Source organism: Hetaerina americana, unplaced genomic scaffold, assembly GCF_022747635.1.
Source record: "Hetaerina americana unplaced genomic scaffold, ioHetAmer1.1.p SCAF_3, whole genome shotgun sequence".
Classification (NCBI taxonomy): domain Eukaryota; kingdom Metazoa; phylum Arthropoda; class Insecta; order Odonata; family Calopterygidae; genus Hetaerina; species Hetaerina americana.
In genome coordinates, this window is record NW_027286874.1 from 99,737,337 (window position 1) to 99,758,069 (window position 20,733).

At 34.1% G+C, this 20,733-nt stretch overlaps 1 protein-coding gene across 1 annotated transcript in view; it reads left to right on the plus strand.

Moving 5' to 3' along the window:
- Positions 1-17,874, plus strand: part of Gyc32E (Guanylyl cyclase at 32E) — a 53,799-nt gene extending 35,925 nt beyond the window's left edge. Inside the window, exons 12-26 of the mRNA XM_071587937.1 lie at positions 500-614; positions 1,959-2,001; positions 2,074-2,213; positions 2,304-2,480; positions 2,725-2,845; positions 4,683-4,871; positions 6,236-6,267; positions 6,303-6,448; positions 7,892-8,032; positions 8,593-8,716; positions 11,485-11,731; positions 14,069-14,259; positions 14,833-14,950; positions 16,684-16,994; positions 17,686-17,874. Coding sequence (XP_071444038.1) covers positions 500-614; positions 1,959-2,001; positions 2,074-2,213; positions 2,304-2,480; positions 2,725-2,845; positions 4,683-4,871; positions 6,236-6,267; positions 6,303-6,448; positions 7,892-8,032; positions 8,593-8,716; positions 11,485-11,731; positions 14,069-14,259; positions 14,833-14,950; positions 16,684-16,994; positions 17,686-17,874 — 2,284 coding nt within the window. The remainder of the gene's footprint in view (positions 1-499; positions 615-1,958; positions 2,002-2,073; positions 2,214-2,303; positions 2,481-2,724; positions 2,846-4,682; positions 4,872-6,235; positions 6,268-6,302; positions 6,449-7,891; positions 8,033-8,592; positions 8,717-11,484; positions 11,732-14,068; positions 14,260-14,832; positions 14,951-16,683; positions 16,995-17,685) is intronic.
- The last annotated feature ends 2,859 nt before the right edge of the window (positions 17,875-20,733 follow it).

A 20,733-nucleotide genomic window follows, 5' to 3' on the forward strand; every position in this document is an offset into this window, starting at 1 on the left:
CTCTCTTAACTCTTTTCAAAAGCTTTTTTATCTAATTCAATTCTTTTTATGTCCTTACCATTTTGCCGCTATCTTTAATATACTTTCTAAATATATGAGCTGTCCTACATGTACTAGTTGAAGTCTCCCAACCTTAATATCTATCATAGCCTTCCTATTTCTGGAAATTTTCATCACCTTCATTTTCTTATGATTAATTCTTGTTCCTTAGCACTCCTATTCTGCAATGCACTTTGTAATGGTTATAATTTTGGCTGACTGGCTAAGTAATGCTTGATCATCAACAAATCTGATATGATTGGTTGTCCACCTACTTTTACTCCTGCCTCCAGCTCTTCCCATGCTTCCCTTGCCATTTTCTTTGCATCTACATAGAAAAGAATTGGTGAAAACAGACAAAAATAATGGAAAAAGTAAATTTAATCATTTCTATACCTTAGAGTTCTCATCACTACTAGGTACTATTAATGAAACAAAATATGGAATACCTTTTTCCTAGGCACTACAGATATGAGCACAAACTAGCCTGCCTTCTCTGGAAGGTTGACATGAAAGATGTGACGATAATTCCAACGGAAACAGTAGAAACTTCAGTTGGCGGAACTAAAAGAATGGTAAATATCTGTCTCTATCTACATGCATGTCATTTTCCTGAATAAATTAGCAAGGGTCTTACAAATTTAATTTTCCATTATCCTCTCAAAAGAATGAATCAGTTTTAGTCATTAAGGTGAGTGTATTGTTAGTAAAATGCATGGTGGAAAATAATCAATTTTTCATGCATGCAGCTCATTTATAGATTTTTGAGGAAAAAATATCATATCTCAAAAATAAACATGTATGAGTCAAACCGTATTTGGTTAAGGTCTCAAATTTTTCGATCATATTCTAGCAACTTCCCTGGAATTCTCTTATCTAATGTTAAATGTTTGGTTTGGTATTCCAATCTTTGTAGAGTTTTCTCTTTCTATTTATGATTACATGTGCATGAGAACAGTTGCTTGCTTTAAAACAGTGAATAATGAATTATTTTACTATCTCCTTGTATGACGCTCAAATCTAACACAAATCCAAATATATCATGCATGTAAACTCAACACACTTGGATGTACCTACGACTTGTAGTGACCACATAGTCATCTGAAACATGGGGAAGGAGAACTTATTTGAGTGCAGAGGGAAGAACATACAAACCCTTTAAACATTTGACTATATTCTATGAGGCCAATGTTGTACCATGTGTCTGCTTACAGTGAATTAAATTATTGTCATAGACTATCAAATTGCTTTAGAAAATGTTTGTCTTACATATTTATTGGGAAAATTAAAAAAATACATTAGCAGCCTTAATAATTTTAATAGAATACTCTCTATGGTATTAAAAACTCAGTTTTGAAACCATGACCAATATTAGTGGGAACATTTGAATGTGTTTTTCATTTCATCAAGTAACATGTTGTCATCGAGGTTGTTGCAAGTCACTCCAAGTGACTAAGGAACCTGGTGAGCTCTAAACCATTACTAATGCTTCTCATGTGACCTTATGAGCAGGTTTTTCATATATTATTACAAAAAACTATTGTCAATATGGGCCTACACACAAATGTTAATATAATTTCATTTTACTAATTTTTAATCAGCATTTACAAAGTCTTAAGTTATCAACGAATGCCATTTTTCTGTTTCTACAAAACTGTATCTATAACCATAATGTTTTAAATCAATGAAGAAAATTAATGGAGAAATAAGAAGCATAAATGTAATTTGGAAATCTGAAACGTTGCTGGAAAAATATTTCTACATATGCTGGAGGTTCATTCTTTATATTCATTATTCTCATTCAAAATACTACCCTTTTGCTGATAACTATTGAAGTGTATTTAATATCACAACAGACTTTATTAAGGCTAAGCTTCTATATGCAATAATTTTACATCTGATGAAAAATTTTACCGTAGATACAGGTATGCCATCAGAGTATTTATAGAGCCCCTGGTTCTAGCATCTTGGCCCCCTCACCTGCCAATCACAGGCAAGGAAGTGACGCAAGAGGTGAGGGTAGTGGGGGTTTAGGGATGAATGCAGGCGCTGAGGCCAGCCCTAAAAGAGCATACACCCTCATTGGGCTATATAAAGGTGGAATTGTAGCCATTAAGCCAATCCATAAGCGTAGTGTTGATCTCACACGTGCTATTCGTAAAGAGCTGAAACAGGTAGGCCTTATAATCAGGAACCCTATCTCACACATGTGTTGAAATGTTCGTGCCTAATGAAAGTGGTTGTGGCCACCACATTTCCTTCAGATAAGAGAAGTTCGTCATGAAAATATCATTCCATTCATTGGTGCATGTGTGGATCATGGAAACTTATGTATTTTGACGGGATATTGTGCTCGTGGAAGCTTGGAGGATGTGCTGGCCAATGATGACTTACATCTGGACCACATGTTTGTGTCATCTCTTGTTGCTGACATGCTGAAGGTATTATTTTTCTTTTCAGTATATATTGATTTGAAGTGAAATTATACGTATGAATACATTGTGTGAGCTATTTTTTATTAAAATGCTGTCAAAATGCTATAATTCTATACATCAATACTATTTGCTTTACACTCTACTAGACTATACCAGTACTACATACTATGCACTAATATGCTGTGCACAATACTTATACACTTTAAGGATACTATAATCCTTAAATATGGTTTTTCTTCCGAATATTCAGGGAATGATATATCTCCATGACAGTGAAATTATTTCCCATGGAAATTTAAGATCAAGCAACTGTCTTGTGGATAGTCGCTGGGTTTTGCAGATATCAGACTTTGGTCTCCATGAACTCAAAGGTATTTTTAAATAAAGTAAAATAATTTGAATTATCTATTTCAGAGTTCATCATGATTATTATGTTGTTCAATGGTTTGGGCTTGAAATAATTACCATGAAAAATATTTGCATGGACATATTTTCTTTTTTTTTTAAATACATCAAACTCCAATATTGCTTTGGTATTTAAAATTAATATTATTAAAAATATATATTATTTTGTGCTTTTATCCTGTGTACTATCTCATTATTCTGAAAACTTTGGAAAGTAAATTATTGGCTGCTAAAATTAAATTAAGATAATGCCCTTTTTTTATTACCTAACTCAGTTTACCTTGGCCATTATATTTTATGCATATGCATCATTCCTCCTCAGTTAAACAAATGATTCTTCCCTTGACCTCTTCAATTTTGCTCAAATTATCTATGTGGGCAGTAGTGTACTTCAAGTAATATACTCTAAACTGATTTTAGAAAAAATTAGGTTTTCCCATTTCTCCTTAAACTGTGGGTCAAATCATGTTTTCACTTATTACTCCACCATTGATTAGTCTAGACCCATGACTCGTTTCTCACATGGAAGTTGTGATTTTAAATATAGTATAGGACCAGTTTAAGTGGTTTAGGTATTTTTTTTCAAGTGAGATTAGTTAAAGAGAAGGAAAAGTTGGAAATTCTCATATGATATTTTCCTCAAAATCTAATTTACCTTCAAAAAGGGGGTCAGCTAGTCTAGTGGGTGGAGGGCTAAGATACAGACCAGAGGGTCCAGGTTCAAGCTGAGTGGTATCCACAAACACCCTTAGATCCACCCAAGGTGTATGATTTTTTGGGTACCAGATCTTTCTTTGAAGCTACTGATGGCTCAGGGGAAGGATCTGACCCTCTCCCACCCTGAAGGTTGAAATTCATTTGCTGTTGAGCTTAGTATTAGATGAGCTCTTCCCTTGGCTCTCCCCAAAATCATCAGGTGATTACTGTGGTTGGTGTTAAAAACCATATCCTTTTGGCATGATAGGCAGGGCTGATCCCACCATATACTAAGCCCAACAGCATAGAAAATTCAAGTAACCAGGCGGGGGGTCTAGTCCCTATCCTTGTTACCAAGAAGACCTCGCAAACAAAAGCACCATATAGTCTGGGTAAAGTTACAGGTTTTTCAAAGTCACTAGGTATTGAACCTGGACCCATCAGCCAGCTACCAAATACTATAATAATAATAATACTAGAAAGCATCAATTCAAGAAACTCAGCCTAATGAATGAAGAACTACCAGCCCAGTACATACATTTGTATTAAGAAAGCACAGGTGGGTGAGAAAAGAGGTCTCATCTCCTTCCCACAGAGGAAAGCAGTATGTGTTTTTTTTCCATAAGCAATGTGAGATTTATATTGTGGTGTCTCTTAACTGCCTAGAACATTAATTCAACATTTGCAGAACTACCAGTTTACCAAATAAGTTAAAAAATACCCATTAAAGTTGGCGTATATTATCTTATAATATGTTCAGGCTTACCAAAACACTACAGTAAGATTTTTGCCTTTTGTGAGGTATTAACTTTTTGCTTTAGATGTTAATAACTATACGCATTGACGCTCCTTTTGACTAACATCCCAACCCATCTTCATTTTGATTACATTTTTGTTTTATTCTTATTCACATAAATTAAATTATCTAACTCACATGGCAACGAATATAACCTCCTTATCCAGAAGTTCTGCAGTAACTCTACCTTGGCCTTTTTAAAGTATCAATACAGCAATATCAATCAAACAATGCATCCTCAATCATTGGTAATTGAAAATTTATTAAGGCCAATCATTTATTTGAAAATTTATATCTGTTTTCTTTCATAGCTGGGCAAGAAGAGCCAGATCCTGTGAAATGCAGGCGGCGTTTACTTTGGCGTGCTCCTGAACTATTGCGTGATGTTAATGCACCTCCTAGAGGGAGCCAAAAGGGAGATGTTTACTCACTAGGTATTGTGGTTTATGAAATAATTGGCAGATCTGGACCTTGGGGAGATTGTTGCTACCAAGTTGAAGGTACACATCATGATATTATACTGTTGATTCAATCATGTTTTCTCTCTCCACTCTAATTTAATATATTTATATAAGTATTACCATCTGATATTATGAGAAATAAATGTAAAATATATTCTCATTAATTATTTTTTCATGTTAATAAAATATATAAGAATATTTAAGCTGACACTGTGACACAAATTGATAGTTGACATTTGAATTCTGTCAGATTTTAACAAAGCTTCTAGAGATCAATAGAGTTAATGAGCTAATGGCATTAATAAAAAATAATATTTATCATCATCTAAGGATTGGTACATAGATCTAATATGGGACATACCATAAGTTTAGAGTACATATTGTTCACAGCAGAAAAGTGATGAGGGATGACACAAAAGAGTAATAATACAGTACACAGCAAGATTAAAATTACAAATCAATCATTATTTTCAATATCAGATTCGATATAAAGTGAGGCAGTATGGATATAAATAGAAATTTATGCATTTGGGTATCATATCTTTTCATTAATAAAACTCCGAGATCACTATAAATTATATTGTCATCAGTGCTTGCAAATGTTCCATGCGTTTCAACTGACATTGATATCCGTGATCATGATGCACTTATCTTGTATATAAAAAACCTCCTTCTAAAATTCCTCATAGGTTAGTTGAGTTTTTCTGCAACAAAATTCAATGATTATTAAGTAGGTACTTACATGTATTTACAGTCCCAGAATTGCATGGATAGAAATAGCCATCTATTTCAAACAAGTATTGCATCATCAAGCATGTAGCATTTAAATGAACATATGCATAATGATTCATGCAGCATAAATTTATTCATTGTTTCAAATGATAGCTGGAATATTTATTGAAATATTTCAATTATTTTTTGCCATATTTGTTACAAATTAGAAATTAAGTATATTTTTTGGCAGATTACAGTAGTGCTACAGCTCATGATCCTTTAATAAGCAAACCATAGTTCATGGCTGAACTCTGAATGAATGATGCTGGTCTCCAGATTAGTAAGATTTTACTGTAAATATAAGTTTTTAGGGAGGTGGGAGTTTAACTAGGGGAAAAATGCAATGCAAAATTTACAGAAATGCTGAAGGTTATCACTCTCTTCAGCAACACGTTCTTTTATGTATTATTCCATTATCTCAATAAAATTCAGTGTAATATATTTTAGCAAACAAGAATTGTAAATTTCATAATTTAGTAGGCACTGAGTTTATGATATGTGACTTGTAGTTCTTAACACTTTTATCCTGACTTAATTTTCTGCAATTAATCATTCACAGAAATTTTGGAACGTGTGATTTATCCTGAAAAATATTTTGGTCCTAAATGTGAAAACGGTGGAAGTGCAAGATTTGGAAGCATTAAGGGAGGGCATAGCAGTAGTGAGGGGAGCAACCATTCAGACCACTCAAATCAGAAACGTGTATTCAGACCACCCACTGAGGGACTGGATGCAGCGGATTACGTGATACATTGCATTCAAAGCTGCTGGGATGAAGATCCAGAGCAGAGACCTGACTTGCGTTTTGTCCGGGTGCAAATTAAGGAGATGCAAGCTGGATTGTGAGTATTTATTTATACCCTTACTCTTTTATGTTATAATTAATTTAGATCATATCAAGTAATCAGGTTGGCTCAGATTCACTATCTGGAAAGGTATACATTGGTGCAAATTTAATCTGGCTCAGCATGCAATACAGAAATTTGGATAAAATTTTGGGTTAAGGGTCATCTCATTTAGTTACCCCACATTTAAGATTACTCTTAGGCATGCTTAACTAAAGTCAAATTAAGACAAACCACTTCAATCCAAGAATACTCTTACATCTACATTTAAAAATCTTGTTCCAGAAAATCTTCAGATGAGGATTCTTGTGGTCTTTGTATTAGCTCTTAAACCTTTCCAAGAAAATACATATAAGCTAGCATATTTATATTTAACATATTAGATATACATTTACCATTTAAATAAGCAAGCCATTGTAAATCTGGATTCACAAATTGCAGTATTAAATGAGAAATATTATAACATTCCTTTCTTCATCTAAGTGTATAAATACATACTAATAATGTGTTAAAAAGTCATCCTAAGGAATATAAGAAGACATTCATGAAACTCACAGATATTTTGGTACCAAGAGTTGGGCCATCATCAACAGAATTAGTACAATCTGACCCCAGTGTCACCATTTCCCCAAGGATAGAACAAGGCTCCTGCACTGTAATCATGAGCATCATTAACACTGATGCCAAAGCAATCTGTCAGCTAAATGATACTTCACTTCATGAATCTCTTTCCAACAAACCCAATCCTGTATTTCAATCAAAAATAACTTCAATTTTCAAAACTCAAAGATCCAAGAAAGGGTTTAGTGAAGTTGATATCACCATTCTTTCTCCCCTCACCCATTTACTTCATGCTTGTGCTTGCTTCCCAAAATGCACAAACCAAATTATTCAGGCCAACCTATCGTTTCAAATATCAATTCATCCACAGAATGCATTCTGCTTATGACAATTTCCATCTCAAAATCCTCATCTCTGCACTTCCTTTATCTGCAAAATGTATCACTTTTTAGAGAGACTTCTTAGTCTACAATTCTCTCTGCAAAGCGATATAATAATGGCTACAATAGATGTGACCTCCCTACATATTTTCATTCCCCACAGTTAAGACCTTGCGTTTGACACCACCTTTCTCAATTCCAATCTCCCAACGTCCCAGGCACCAATTTCTTCCTATTATGTAATGATGGATCCAAAAATGTTATGGCTATACCTGATAGCAATTTGTTTTGTTGAAACCAGATTGTGAAATGAAAAGATTTTAGAGTAAATACATACAGTGTTATTTTTACCCAAGAGTCATTATTTCCACCATGCGATGGATATATTTGTTGGTCTTATGCTAATATTTATCAGTTCTGGGTGAGTTCTACCCTTGCCTATCAAAACATCATTTTGGTTAATTGCTGTAGCAAGTGGCAAAATTATTATAACTTTCAGGAAGCCTAACATTTTTGACAATATGTTGGCAATCATGGAAAAGTATGCTTACAATCTGGAAGTTTTGGTTCAGGAAAGGACAATACAGTTAAGTGAAGAAAAGAAGAAAACAGAAGCTCTCCTTCATCGGATGTTGCCCAAGTAAGTAGAATATTTCTTGCCCTAAAACCTGAACAAAGACTTATTTACCTTTCATGATTTTCAACTTATATCCTCTCCTTGTATCATAACATTGCAATTATTACTACCTAAAAATATAACAGATATTTGGATGAAACATAGCTTAAACATTATAATGACAATCCATTTTGCTCCTTTGAGATGCAGCATTATGCTAATAAAATATGCATGTCTTATTGGACTATCATTGTGCATGGAATATGAAATAATCCAAGTTGTGTGGCTCTCAATCCATTGAAAAATATTCAGTGTGGTACTTTGGTGCTGAAATTTCACTCCCCTCCTGGGTAAAAATCATTATATTAACCGTGAAATCCATTGTACAAATAAAGAGTTTTACCATAAGTATACTTTTATCAATTTCCTGGCTCTCTCCTTTAAAGTAAAACATCATAATATATAGATCGTGGTAAAATCACTTTATTGAAATAAATGATCACAGCATTTGCAAATAATTATTCTACCTTCCAATTGTTGAAATAATTTCAACATAAAACGTACTCTTTTTCATGAACCTTGAGAACTGTTGCTGAAGCTCTGAAGAGAGGGGACCCTGTTGAAGCTGAAAGCTTTGATTGTGTGACAATATATTTTAGCGATATAGTTGGTTTCACTGAACTATCAGCAGTCAGCACTCCTTTAGAGGCAAGAAATCATTTTATCACTCACATTTTAAATTATAATTATTAATGTAGATATTTATTGATGGAAATAACTCTTTTACAAAAAGACAGGCAAAAACGTATATTAGTTCCATGTTCCACGGTTAAAAAAACCTTCACATACAGATACAAATTACATAAAGATAAATTCTCATTATTGAGAAATAAAATATTGTTTAGAATTTAAGAAGAATCTTGATTTGCAATGCATAACAGGCAATTTCAGGGGACATACAGGTACACATACATACCCAGTTAGATTAATTAATGTGGGCAAAATATCATTACGAAATGATATTCCAAATAAAAAAATTGAAACAGAACTTAAAATATATAGTTTTCCAGATGATGGCACAAAATGAATAATGCTAGTGGTAGTCATGAGGGTAAAAAAGAAACTTTACACTTCCAAAATATTGATGTAATAATTCACGACCATGGTTTCGATACTGCGCATTGTCGTCAGGTAACATACATCAACATTTTTTCAACTTATATACTCTGGCTCCAAGAGGGGAGTAAGGGAGAGGAGAGGGGCTAAGGTAGGGGGATTAAGGGAGAGGGGGTAAGTTGAGTTTAGGTGCAGCAACCTATTAGTGGCCTAGGGGAGAGGGAGGGTATGTATTGGAAGGTTACTGGCTCAAATTTGCGAAAGTTTATATTAATTAAACTATTATTAAATTAAGAACACAATGTAACACTCCACCGTTCTTAGAAATAGCGGCAAAAAAAAAAACATTGTGTTCTACATTTAATTAGGGGGGGGTTTGTCTACAATGCTTTGAGCTTTATTAAGGAATGGTTGATCATCACTGCCAGGGTGAGGGTAGGGTTGGTGCGGAAAGATATTGGAGTCTTTTAAAAATTTTAGGAGGGGAGAACGGGAGGGGTATAATGTTTCATTGACCACCTCAAACCTGTCAGACTGAAGGGATTGCCAAATTTCCAACTCCTCCAAAGCAATCAACCTGCATCCTTTCATTTCAGTGTGAAGAATATTTGCAGTGAAGTTACTGGTGTGATTTTTATCTAAGAGGTGTTTGGCAAATTGGGATCTGCTGTCTTTCTTTGTGAAGCATGAATGGTGTTCTTTGATCCTAATGTCGAATGTCCTCCCTGTCTGTCCAATATAGCCACCTAAACTCAACTTACCCCCTCTCCCTTACTCCCCCTACCTTACCCCCTCTCCTCTCCCTTACTCCCCTCTTGGAGCCAGAGTATATGAGTTGAAAAAATGTTGACGTATGTTACCTGATGATGATGCACAGCAACAAAACCATAGTTGTGAAACATTAAATCTTCATTGTGGAAGTGTTAAGTTTCTTTTTACCCTCATAATTAAGGAATTCCACAAAGTTAAACCTGAAACTGTTATGTTTAGTAGAAGTCATTAAATAGACCGTCAGGCATTGATTGAGAAAATTTAGCCAATGGGTATTAGGAACAACCTATTGATATGTACAGATATTCACACAGCAATAATTTTTATTCTAAAGTTCTTCAAGTATTTTTATAACATATTTTTAAGGGATCCTGATGAGATAGAAATTAGGTAAGTATAATCACATTTGACATTTCTCATAATTTGGCTTATAGGCGTATAGGTAAGTGTGATTTTGTGCATGATATCTAATTTCAAAGAGTGCTTCATACCTTGTGTTATATGAAGGAACTCTGAAAGATATTGCCCTTAGGAGTTCTAAGGAATCAATCTTGTTTTTCAGTAATTGATAAAGAAAAGTTATGTTAGTTTGTAGAATTAAAAAAAACAAAACTGTTACTAACATTTCCATTTGTGCATTTAAAAATATTTGTCTTTTAATGAAACTGTGGGATATTTATAAGAAATAATGGGAAATTTAATATACATCCATTGATTTACATTTCACCCTATTAGGGGTATCCAATTTGCTAGCAAAGGGGAATAAATACTGTTTTATCAGCTTGATTAACAGACCCTTTTTTTTTACTTTTGAATCAATAAGATGGGAGAGAATTTTAAATTTAAGCATTTGTTCGTTTATTTTTTAACTGATCTTGAGTTATGCATAATCACTTTTCTTATTAGAAGCTTCTTCTTATATTGTGCAGCATAACTGTAGCCAGAAAAATTGAAATACTTTCCTGAACAATGGCAAAAAATGAATGGTTAGACCACTCCACATGTAGCTAATTATATACCATTTATTCCTTGAAGAGAATGTTTTTGTAATTAACAAACGAAGATTAAAGAGAAATCAAATTTTAAAAATGAAATCTTTGGAAAAAATTTAATTTCTGGCGGGCAATTAATTAATTTGCATAAAATTTGGCCATTTGAGTGCCACAATTATCAACCTCAATGTTGGTTTGTTAGGTGAGGGTTGAGCTCATATATTACTAATAAATCCAACAGCATGTGAAATTCACACATCGAGGTAGAGCGGGCTAGTTTCTTTCCATGTGCCACCTGTGGTTACCCAGGGAAATCTCGTATTCAAAAAATCACATAGCTTTGGTGGAGCTGAGGCTACCCAGAGGTGCCCCAGGATTCGAATCCCGACCCTCCAATCGGTAGCCCAGTGCTTACTCAATGGACTATCTCATCCCCCATTTGAATACATGTTTATAAAATCTACCACTTTCTTTCATTTTTGGATTTGATCTTTTGCATATTTTGTTAAATGTAAGAAAATTATTTTTGTACCTAATCAAATATTACTATATTATTTTCAAGTAAAAATAAGGCTTAATACTGGTTTCTTCTTGCAGGTGGTTGAAATGCTGAATGATTTATACACATGTTTTGATTCAATCATACCTCGCTATGATGTCTATAAGGTTGAGACAATTGGAGATGCTTACATGGTAGCCAGTGGACTTCCTGTGAGAAATGGTGATAGCCATGCTGGAGAGGTGGCTTCTCTGGCTTTACATCTTCTCCAACGCATGAAGCACTTTCCCATACGTCATCGCCCCACATCTGAACAGCTGTTGCTGCGCATTGGCATACATTCAGGTGTTGTACAGGCTATCTGAGGTATTTTGCTATTGGTAAACTGAATTGGATCTAAAACTGTCTAATTCAATCAACACATTCAGGCTAATTAAAATACTAAAACTAAAAATTGTGAAATTTTGCAAAGAAAACTAGGCTAGGAAAAAAGGTTAGAGCCATGTGATCTTTGTTAGATGTATGTATTGCAATATTTTCTCTGTGGTGGTATCTTTACTCAGCTCTTGACAGGGGTGAATCCAAAGAGAGGACAGTTCACCCTCTTGGGCAATATTTGTCTTCAATAAAATTTAAAATGAACATTTCTCAGATACTCAACACTGCTTTTGAATACCTTTCATTCCTCAAGTACAAAACTATATAATTAAGGCCACACTATGGTCTCTAAATTCGGTATGATTGTTTCAAATTTATCATAATTTTCAGCTTTCTTTTTTGGAAAAAGGGTTATGAAATTATTTTTCTTCGTATTTGACAATGCTCCCTTTCCCACCCCAAGAGGTTCATTACTGGTTCTTTATAGTACAGCATAACAAAATGTACAAAAAGGAAATGGTAATTTGATAACATAATTTCTTATAAATTAGGCATGTCACTTACGTTTCAGATCTTCATTTAAAGACTTGGTTCCACACTCTACATGTGAAACAACGCATGTACTCTTAAATTTAGAACTCGGAGATGCTTATCATTTCTTCCTGGTTGAACCACCAAAATGTTCAGAATAGACTGTATTTTACTTCAGAGGAAGGTCTAAAATAAATTAGAAGTGGCGATAGATGACCTTATTATGCCTGTTGGGGAGGCCTTTTGGGGAATATGCTCATTTGCAAACCCCAAGTTCACAGGCTTGGGTCCCACCATAGATGTGAATATTATCAGATTTGAATTAAGTTTTAACTGTCCTAAATTTACTCAATAAATAAACAGGAAATTGCCAGTTTGCGGATATTTTTTTAGAATAGGTACTTGTATTGTACACTGAGAGCCATTCTTGTGCTATTCTGTCAAATTTGTCAACTAACATTCCATCTGTGATGACCTACAGGTATTTTTCTGTCTCCACAAATCTCTCAGAATTGAATCCATTGCCCGGGACTAGATGAAAGATGTGTCGATTTCATTTCACATATTTAAAGTAAATTAATTTCCTCATTTGAAGGATTGAATTGGCTTTGACATTGAAGGCTATTTTGAGTTATTTTTTGGCTACCTATGATTCTGCATGGATAATGAACAGATGTAATGCATCCATTGAGGTTGTATGTCCAAGCCTACCCAAAAAAATTGCAGAATTTTATAAAAAGAGATAAAACATCAAAAATTATTTTCTAATTCAATATAATTACAAGTTAATATAAATGTTTATGTGTCAAAAGCTTGGAAAGGGACTGCAAAAGTCAAGAGCTTTGACATATTATAGTTGCTTTGGTGAAGAAGCTTCTAATTACGTAGTTAATGTCAAATTAGGTAGAATTATCATTCACAGGAGGTGTCAACAATTGTCAAATATCATTCAGCATTTTAATGTTCTGGAAAAGGAGCTGTACACTTGTATTTTTGGTGTAATTTTCAAAAGAATATTTATGTATTTTTGCCAAGTGCTCATTCAAGCTTTTCTTATCTCATATTATGAGGTAGTGAAGCAGAGCCAAAAATAAACATAACTCTGTGGTTATCTCTCAGTTCTGACCATAATTTCTTTGAGTGAGGGCACTCTGCAGAAAGATTTCCATTTAGCTGTTTACAAACATAATAAGAAGATCATCCTCTTACAAAATCATATTCAAGCAAAGCCAACAGTGGGCTAAGGTTGGGAGGGGAGATCTATGCCAAAGTTATAACAAATATTCTTGAGCCTTGAGCAAACTTAGAGAAAGGGGAATGGATGCCCACCCATTGGGTCCCAAGTCATGGCCTTTAAGTGGGCCAAAGATAAGCAAAGCAAGCAGAGAGCAGTCCCAGTCCACCAGTTGAGGGCCTCTGGTCTATACATGTATTCTCTTAAAGATTGAGGGGAGGAAAAAAGGAAACAGGAAAATATTTCTTGCATATGTTAAGCTATTCAAATTACCAGATTTTACATCATGTTATGGCAAAATAACCTTCCACAAAATATATTCATCACACTTAAGTATGGCAAAAATAAAAAACAAAGGTATTCAATGATTCAATCCATACTCTGTTTAAGAAAAGGAAACTTTTATTTGCCCCTAGGCTCCAAAATCTGAAAGTAAGTACACCTGTACCCATTTGAACATGTGTTGTAAGCTCAGTCATGTTTTGTTAATCAAAGTTCAATTTTCTTAATGGTTTGATTGATACAATTTATCATTTCAGGCCAGTGTGTTGCTGGAGTAGTTGGTTTGAAAATGCCAAGGTATTGCCTTTTTGGAGATACTGTTAACACAGCCTCACGAATGGAATCTTCAGGAGAAGCTCTTAAAATCCACATATCAGAGGCAACCTTCCTGCTTTTAGAAAGGTTGGGTGGCTATTATTGTGAGGAAAGGGGTCTTATTCCTATTAAGGTATTAAAAATTATTTCATACTAATTCTAGCTAATCTTTCATTTATCTACTCCTAAGTCATAATTACAAAAAACAGGTTTTACAATGATCATGCTTAAGGTTAAATCTATCACATTTTCATGAATTGAGGACAGAGGGAGTCATTTTGATATCTTGAATTTTTACTGAGCTATATTATGTGACACTTTGATTTACATTTTTGGTGACCTTAGTTGTGGTATAAGTGTCACAAATAATTATTCATGAAAATTTTTAATTACTGATATTGAGCAAAGCCTATTTAGTGTTTTTAATTAAGAATCTGGCATAATTTTGTAAAAATGTCAGTGCTACTGATGAAACTGGGTTAATAATAATAATAATGGTATAAAAACTTTATTTACCAGCCTGATTTCAACCTAATAAAGCTTTTTTTAAAGATGCTAATGCATTAATAGTCCAAACCTAAATCTTACAGTAATTAATCTAATTTCTTAAATATTATTCCTTTAACTTTTTAAGAAGCTCCAAAAAAATGAAGAATAAAAATATTCAAGTAAAACTAAGCTGATTTTGGCAATTAATTTTTCTTAGGGTAAGGGAGAGATGAGGACTTATTGGCTAACTGGTGAAGACCCATCTCACCGAAATGCCCACAAGTCTTGTAAAGATTCTCAAGAAAAGTCATCAATTGCAAGTGTACATTCTGATGGTAATTATGCTTTACACTCTTATATGCCATTCTATCAACATTTGACAAGTTACTTCTTAGGAAAATGGTAGAAAAGGGTTGTTTTTGGTAAAACAGAAACTCTTCAGTTTGCTTTACCAGTTAAGTCACTGGGAAAGGATGTACTAAAGCTAAGCTTTGGAGTCACAAGTTGTTCCCTCATATTACTATGTATTTATCCCCCAGGGTTGAGACAGCTTGTATGAAGTTATATTATATTCAGTTTGCTAAAACAAATTACTAAGCATATCTTTAAATTTTCTGTTATTTCACATTTCTCCTATTAATATTACGTGTATAAAAAATTACGGCAAAAAACTTCAGCTGATTATCATGAGCATTTAATATTAAGTAATAATAGCATAGTAATACATTACATAATACCTATATGATTTGATCATGTCCATTTCAATGTTAAATGAGGGTGGGAAATGAAGAGATATATAATAAAGATGAGGAGATAAATAAGAGGAGTTGGAAGACGAATGGTTAGGAAAGAAGAAGGGAAAAAAGATACTCCACAAAGTACACCACTTAATCCTTTAAGATGCTGCATTCTTACTATTTTAGTGAAATACTACAGCTTATGAATGAAATTGACCGTGAAGATTGCACTGAAGGAATACTGAGAAGCACTTTAGTTTGTGGATGGGTAAGGGCTCCCGTAGTTGCTTGTGGATTTTGGGCACTACGAGGGTGTTATTTATTGAAGAGCTATGGGGGGGCATGATTTACAGGTACTTGGATGATGTTAAAGGGAGGAGGATGAGGAATGAGATGCAATAAGTTGGATAGATAAGATTTGCTTGGGATAGAAATGGTAGGTGGAGGAGAAAATTAAGATTTGCAGAAAAGAAATAAAAGGTACAGCTGTTTCAATGTTAATAACACTTACAGTGTGTATTTTTTAGCCAACATTCATGAATGAGAGTTAGTGAAGCAGTAATTGCAGGAAGGGGAGGAACAGGTGAGATAATGGGTTCTAAATCTTTTGGTGAATTTTGGAATGATGAGACAGACAATATGGATCAAGCAGGCAATAAGGGTGGCTGGGCTTTTTAGAAGTTGAAAGTCATGATTATCAAATAATTTGTTTCTATGAGATGCTTGGATTGTTACAATTATGATGCATGTTCTTTAAAACTGACTCTTGAGTTCAGATTAGGTTCACCCCATGTTTGACATGTTATTGGATGGGTGGTATTTTTCCATGTAAACTTCAGATTTTTTGTGTGGAAGGGCTTGTATTTTTTACGTGGCATTAGGTTTTTAATTTAAGTTTGTTGAAGAAGGCTATGGACTTGCCATGTTATTTGAAAATATTGGGAGGACCTTCCATTCAGGAAAGAAAAAAAGGGATTTTTACAGATGATGATGCCTTTTTAAAAGGGGTAAGATACACAAAATTTTGCAGTTTCCCCTCACTACAAAATTGATGCATATACCACTTCCTATATTGGCATGTTCAGCACTATAAAATGTTATAATTTACAAACTGGCCATCCCCCTGATGCCTGAAACTATTGCATTAGATCATTTTCCTATGGGTGATAACAAAATGCCTTTCCTTCATTGCAGTGTGAGCAATGATGTTATTTATGTAAATAAATTAATTTATAGCATGCATTACGGATCATACTATTTCTATGAATTGATATTGTCAGTCATTTTGTCTTTGAATACTTGTGGCTGAGATCATTTCCATCTTTTCTTAGGACCTCATGAAGGATTTGCATCCAATGATGAAACTCCAGATCTCCTGAGACATCCTGCTGGAGCTGAAATTATAAGGGAACAATGTCCTAATCATCTTCCAGTGTTTACTCGCTCCTCCTTTCCAATGATTTCAGCATCTTCTCCAGCATCTCCATGTACTACAGGCAGACACTCAAGTCTAAAGAATGCACATTTTCTGTCATCATCTCATCATCCAGTTTCATCAACTTCTTTACCAACAAAAGGATGTCCCATCCTAAACCAACTTCACTTAAGAGCAGTTGCCCATACCTTTGGGTTGTCTAAAAAAGTAAGGATTTCATGGTTTTCAATTGACTTATTAAATGCCCTTCTTGTCATATTTGTCAATGTTTCAATTTCAATTGAAAATAACATTTCAAAGTTGTGACATAGTCTGTGAAAGTGGAGGAGGATGCTGGAAATACGTGTTTATTTTTAAAATTTCCGATTACAACCTTCCTATTTCTTCCTTATTCAGAATCATACAGATATCTCATTACTTGGATACAAATTATGGACAAAAGACAACTTGTGGATAGCAATTTACAAAATACCTAAAGGAGAGTAAAGAAGTGAAAAATCAAAATATGTATTAATATTGCACCTTGCAAAGTTGATATTTACCTGATAATTTCACTTTAGAGAGCATAAAATATAGCCAAAATGTTGAAATCTGCATTTCACTTAAATATTGAAAAGTAATGGTGTAAATTTAAATTTGATTTTACAAATTCATCATTAACTTTAGTCCATTAAGACGTTTAAATATTATTAATATATTCTGTGGAAACATAAAGTTATTTAATTCTTCCTTTTTTATTTTAATGGCATTCCAAAGAGTATCAGCCTCAACTATCTCTCACATTTAAAAACTCTATAGGTACCCTCAAAAATATGTAAAGGAGAGTTAAGTTACGTTTTCACCACTGAAATCATCTGCTATTCCATGCTTTTTTTAAAATTACATTCAATCATTCTAGGTATGCCCACCTGAAGGTAATTTAACAGCTGGTTTTGTAGAAAGAAGATCCCCTGGACAATTTGGAGCTCTAGGAATAGGATGCACTGCAAATCATCCAACTGCTAAGTTGAAACTTCCTCGTTCAGCTCCAGCAATAACTTTTATTGATACTCCATCAAGTCCAAAGATAAAAGGAAATATTTTGTGATGTTTATATCTTTTTTTGGAAGTGGTAGTCCACTGGGTAGAGCGCTGAGCTATTTGCCAAAGGGTCTAGTTTTGATTCTGGGTAATGCATCTGGACATTCCCAGCTCCACCCAAGCTGCGTGATTTTTCAGGTACCAGGTATTCCTGGGAAACCACAGATGGCACAGCGAAAGGAATAGCTCCCACTACCCAGATGTGTGAATAACACATGCTGTTGGGCTTAGTATAAGGTGATCTATACCCTCACCTATCGAACCAACCTTTGGGTTATTCACAGTAGATATTTCTTTTGATTAATTTCCTCATGTGTACAATAAAATGTTGGATAAACTATTCCGAAAATGTTTTTCACATATTCATCATTTTGTTGGTGAGCTGCGGTAACAATATATACAGTGCAGTCTTGTCAGCAATATTTCATTTTAGAACCTTAGTGGTGAACACAATCAGTCACATGTGCATGAAACAAATTTCTATTTATTTCATTTCCAATTTTAATAACTTATTATGAAGCAAACATATTTAAAGTAAATGTTCTTGTAAGTTAAAAATGTCAACTCATTTTTTCACATAATGTAATAAAACTTTACTTCTGGATTACTTTGATGATTTAAGGGTACAATTAACTTGCATGAATTGAAGCCTTGATTAGTTGCAGGTAGCTATATTGTGTAGGAACCCAAGTCATATAGTAATGCCATGGAGTAGTATTATTTTTTCAGAGTTAAAATTTTACTCGATTGGGCAGCATTTATCTGATTGTCTTGTAAGTATTGACTTACAATTCGAATGATTTGGAAGATCATTCGTAGAACTATAAATGCTTACCAATACATTTTTATGGCAATAAATATAAAAAGTAAATGGTTCAGAGCAATATTTTTATGTTATATTTGAAGTGGTCATCTCTTAAATTTATTATGTCACATGACTTGTAAGTCGAGGAAGTTCACAAATTTCTTTTGGATCTTTTTCCAGTACATTTACTATATTGTTTCAAAAGGTAGCAGCACAAATTTAAAATATGCAATCCAGGAATATTTTTACATGAGCCTCTAAACCAAACACTATAGCAGGTAATATGAGATTTACTGAATCCTATGGTTTAGAGTTTAATGGCTAATTTCAAGATCTCATACTTTGTGAGGTAATATGCAAAAGGTGCTAATGTTAATGCACATTTTTATAATAAATGAGGGTGCAATAACATCAATGGTCTTTCTAGACTAAATCAAAAATAGCAGAAACCATTGGTTAGAAGTCCTCTTATCTTTCAATAAGGCAGGTGGTGTGGAAATAACATTTAAGATAACTTTTTTAAGAATTTTGATCATTCAGCATCCACTGTAAAGGGTCCCATTCCTTGTTCATTTTCAGGAATAAATTTAAGGCTGCTCTCAATTACAATCTCCTGCTTAAAATCACATAGTTATTGGCTTGTTTCAATTAGTTTCTAAGTTAGAGATTAAAGATGTATCGTAAAAATATCAGCAGCAGAGTTTGTCTAAAATATGGTAACTCTGCAGTTTATTTTCAAAGAAATAACAATTTTTCCTAAATGTAAACAAAGAGTGGGCAGAGGCCAAACGAAGGCTAAAACATTACCTAAGCATGGGCCAGAGGCTTTCATCTTGAAATCCAGCTATAACATAAAGTGAATTGGCAAAACATGTGCATTATTCTCTGGCATCAAAGCTGGAAGTTGTACTGTCTAACTAGTGTTGAATTCAGTGAGGAGGAAGGGATGTGGAAAACAAATTCCCTTGGCAGGTAGGTATGTGGTAATTATCCTCTGTCCAATGCTATAAATGAAGCTCAATAAAGAACCATCTGAAAAACTGGCAGATTATGTCCTTTCTTCCTCAGTAAATATTTGAATCCATGTATTAATTTTCAGTCTATTGGTTGGTGGATGGGTAGAAGGCCCAATAATACATGGTCCCTATCATCATTTGAATGTTATAGATATTTTTGTGCCATTGCCACAGTGTGTCTTATTGGCAACATCGTTTATTTCTTGCCAAGATAATTACAATTACTATGGAAATAATTACTGGAAACTTATAGCATAAGTGAAGTATAAAGTTCCTGTTAATTACAACAGAAAATAAGAAATTGTCTGTGCCATATATATGAAGATTAAAAAGCCTATGTGAGGGGCAACAAATTTGTTTAGGTTCATAGCTCTGTTTGCCATATAATTTGTAGGTAATTGGAGTAAATTTTGATTCTGTATTAATATAGTGAAATTGAATCACCCCTTGATAGAATAAGTTCAAATGATATTTGCATACATATGAGTCGTAGTACTACAGGGGTAGAGCATTGGGCTACTGAAGATTCCACGTTCGACTTCCAGGCAAGCCTCTCTGGGAACCCAAGCTATGTGATTTTTTAGGTACCAGATCTTCCTGGAAAACCATAACCGCCACAAGGAAAGGAATTGGGAGTCGAGCCCTGGCCCTTTGGTCAATAGTCCAATGCATTACCCCCTGGACTACCACATCCTACATTTTTACCACATCCCTATTTATATTTGTATTTTTGTGTTCTCTTCTGCCATCTAAGTGTTAGATTGCTCACGTGAGTGCTTCTACATATTCGATATGTATAAATGTTAATGTATAACACTTTGGTGAAAGTCTCATGGACGTGAATTATAATGTAAATGAAGTTAGCACTAGTGGACAAAGACAAAAACACAGAAACACACAAAAAAAGAAAAGAACTCACTTGGTTTCAAATTTTCAGTGGTCCAAGCCACCTTTCTTGAGGAAGAAAAGGACAGAACTGAGGAAAATACGGGGCTAGAAACAATGGATGGAAGGGGTAGGTGGGGAAAGATTTGCAAAGGGAATA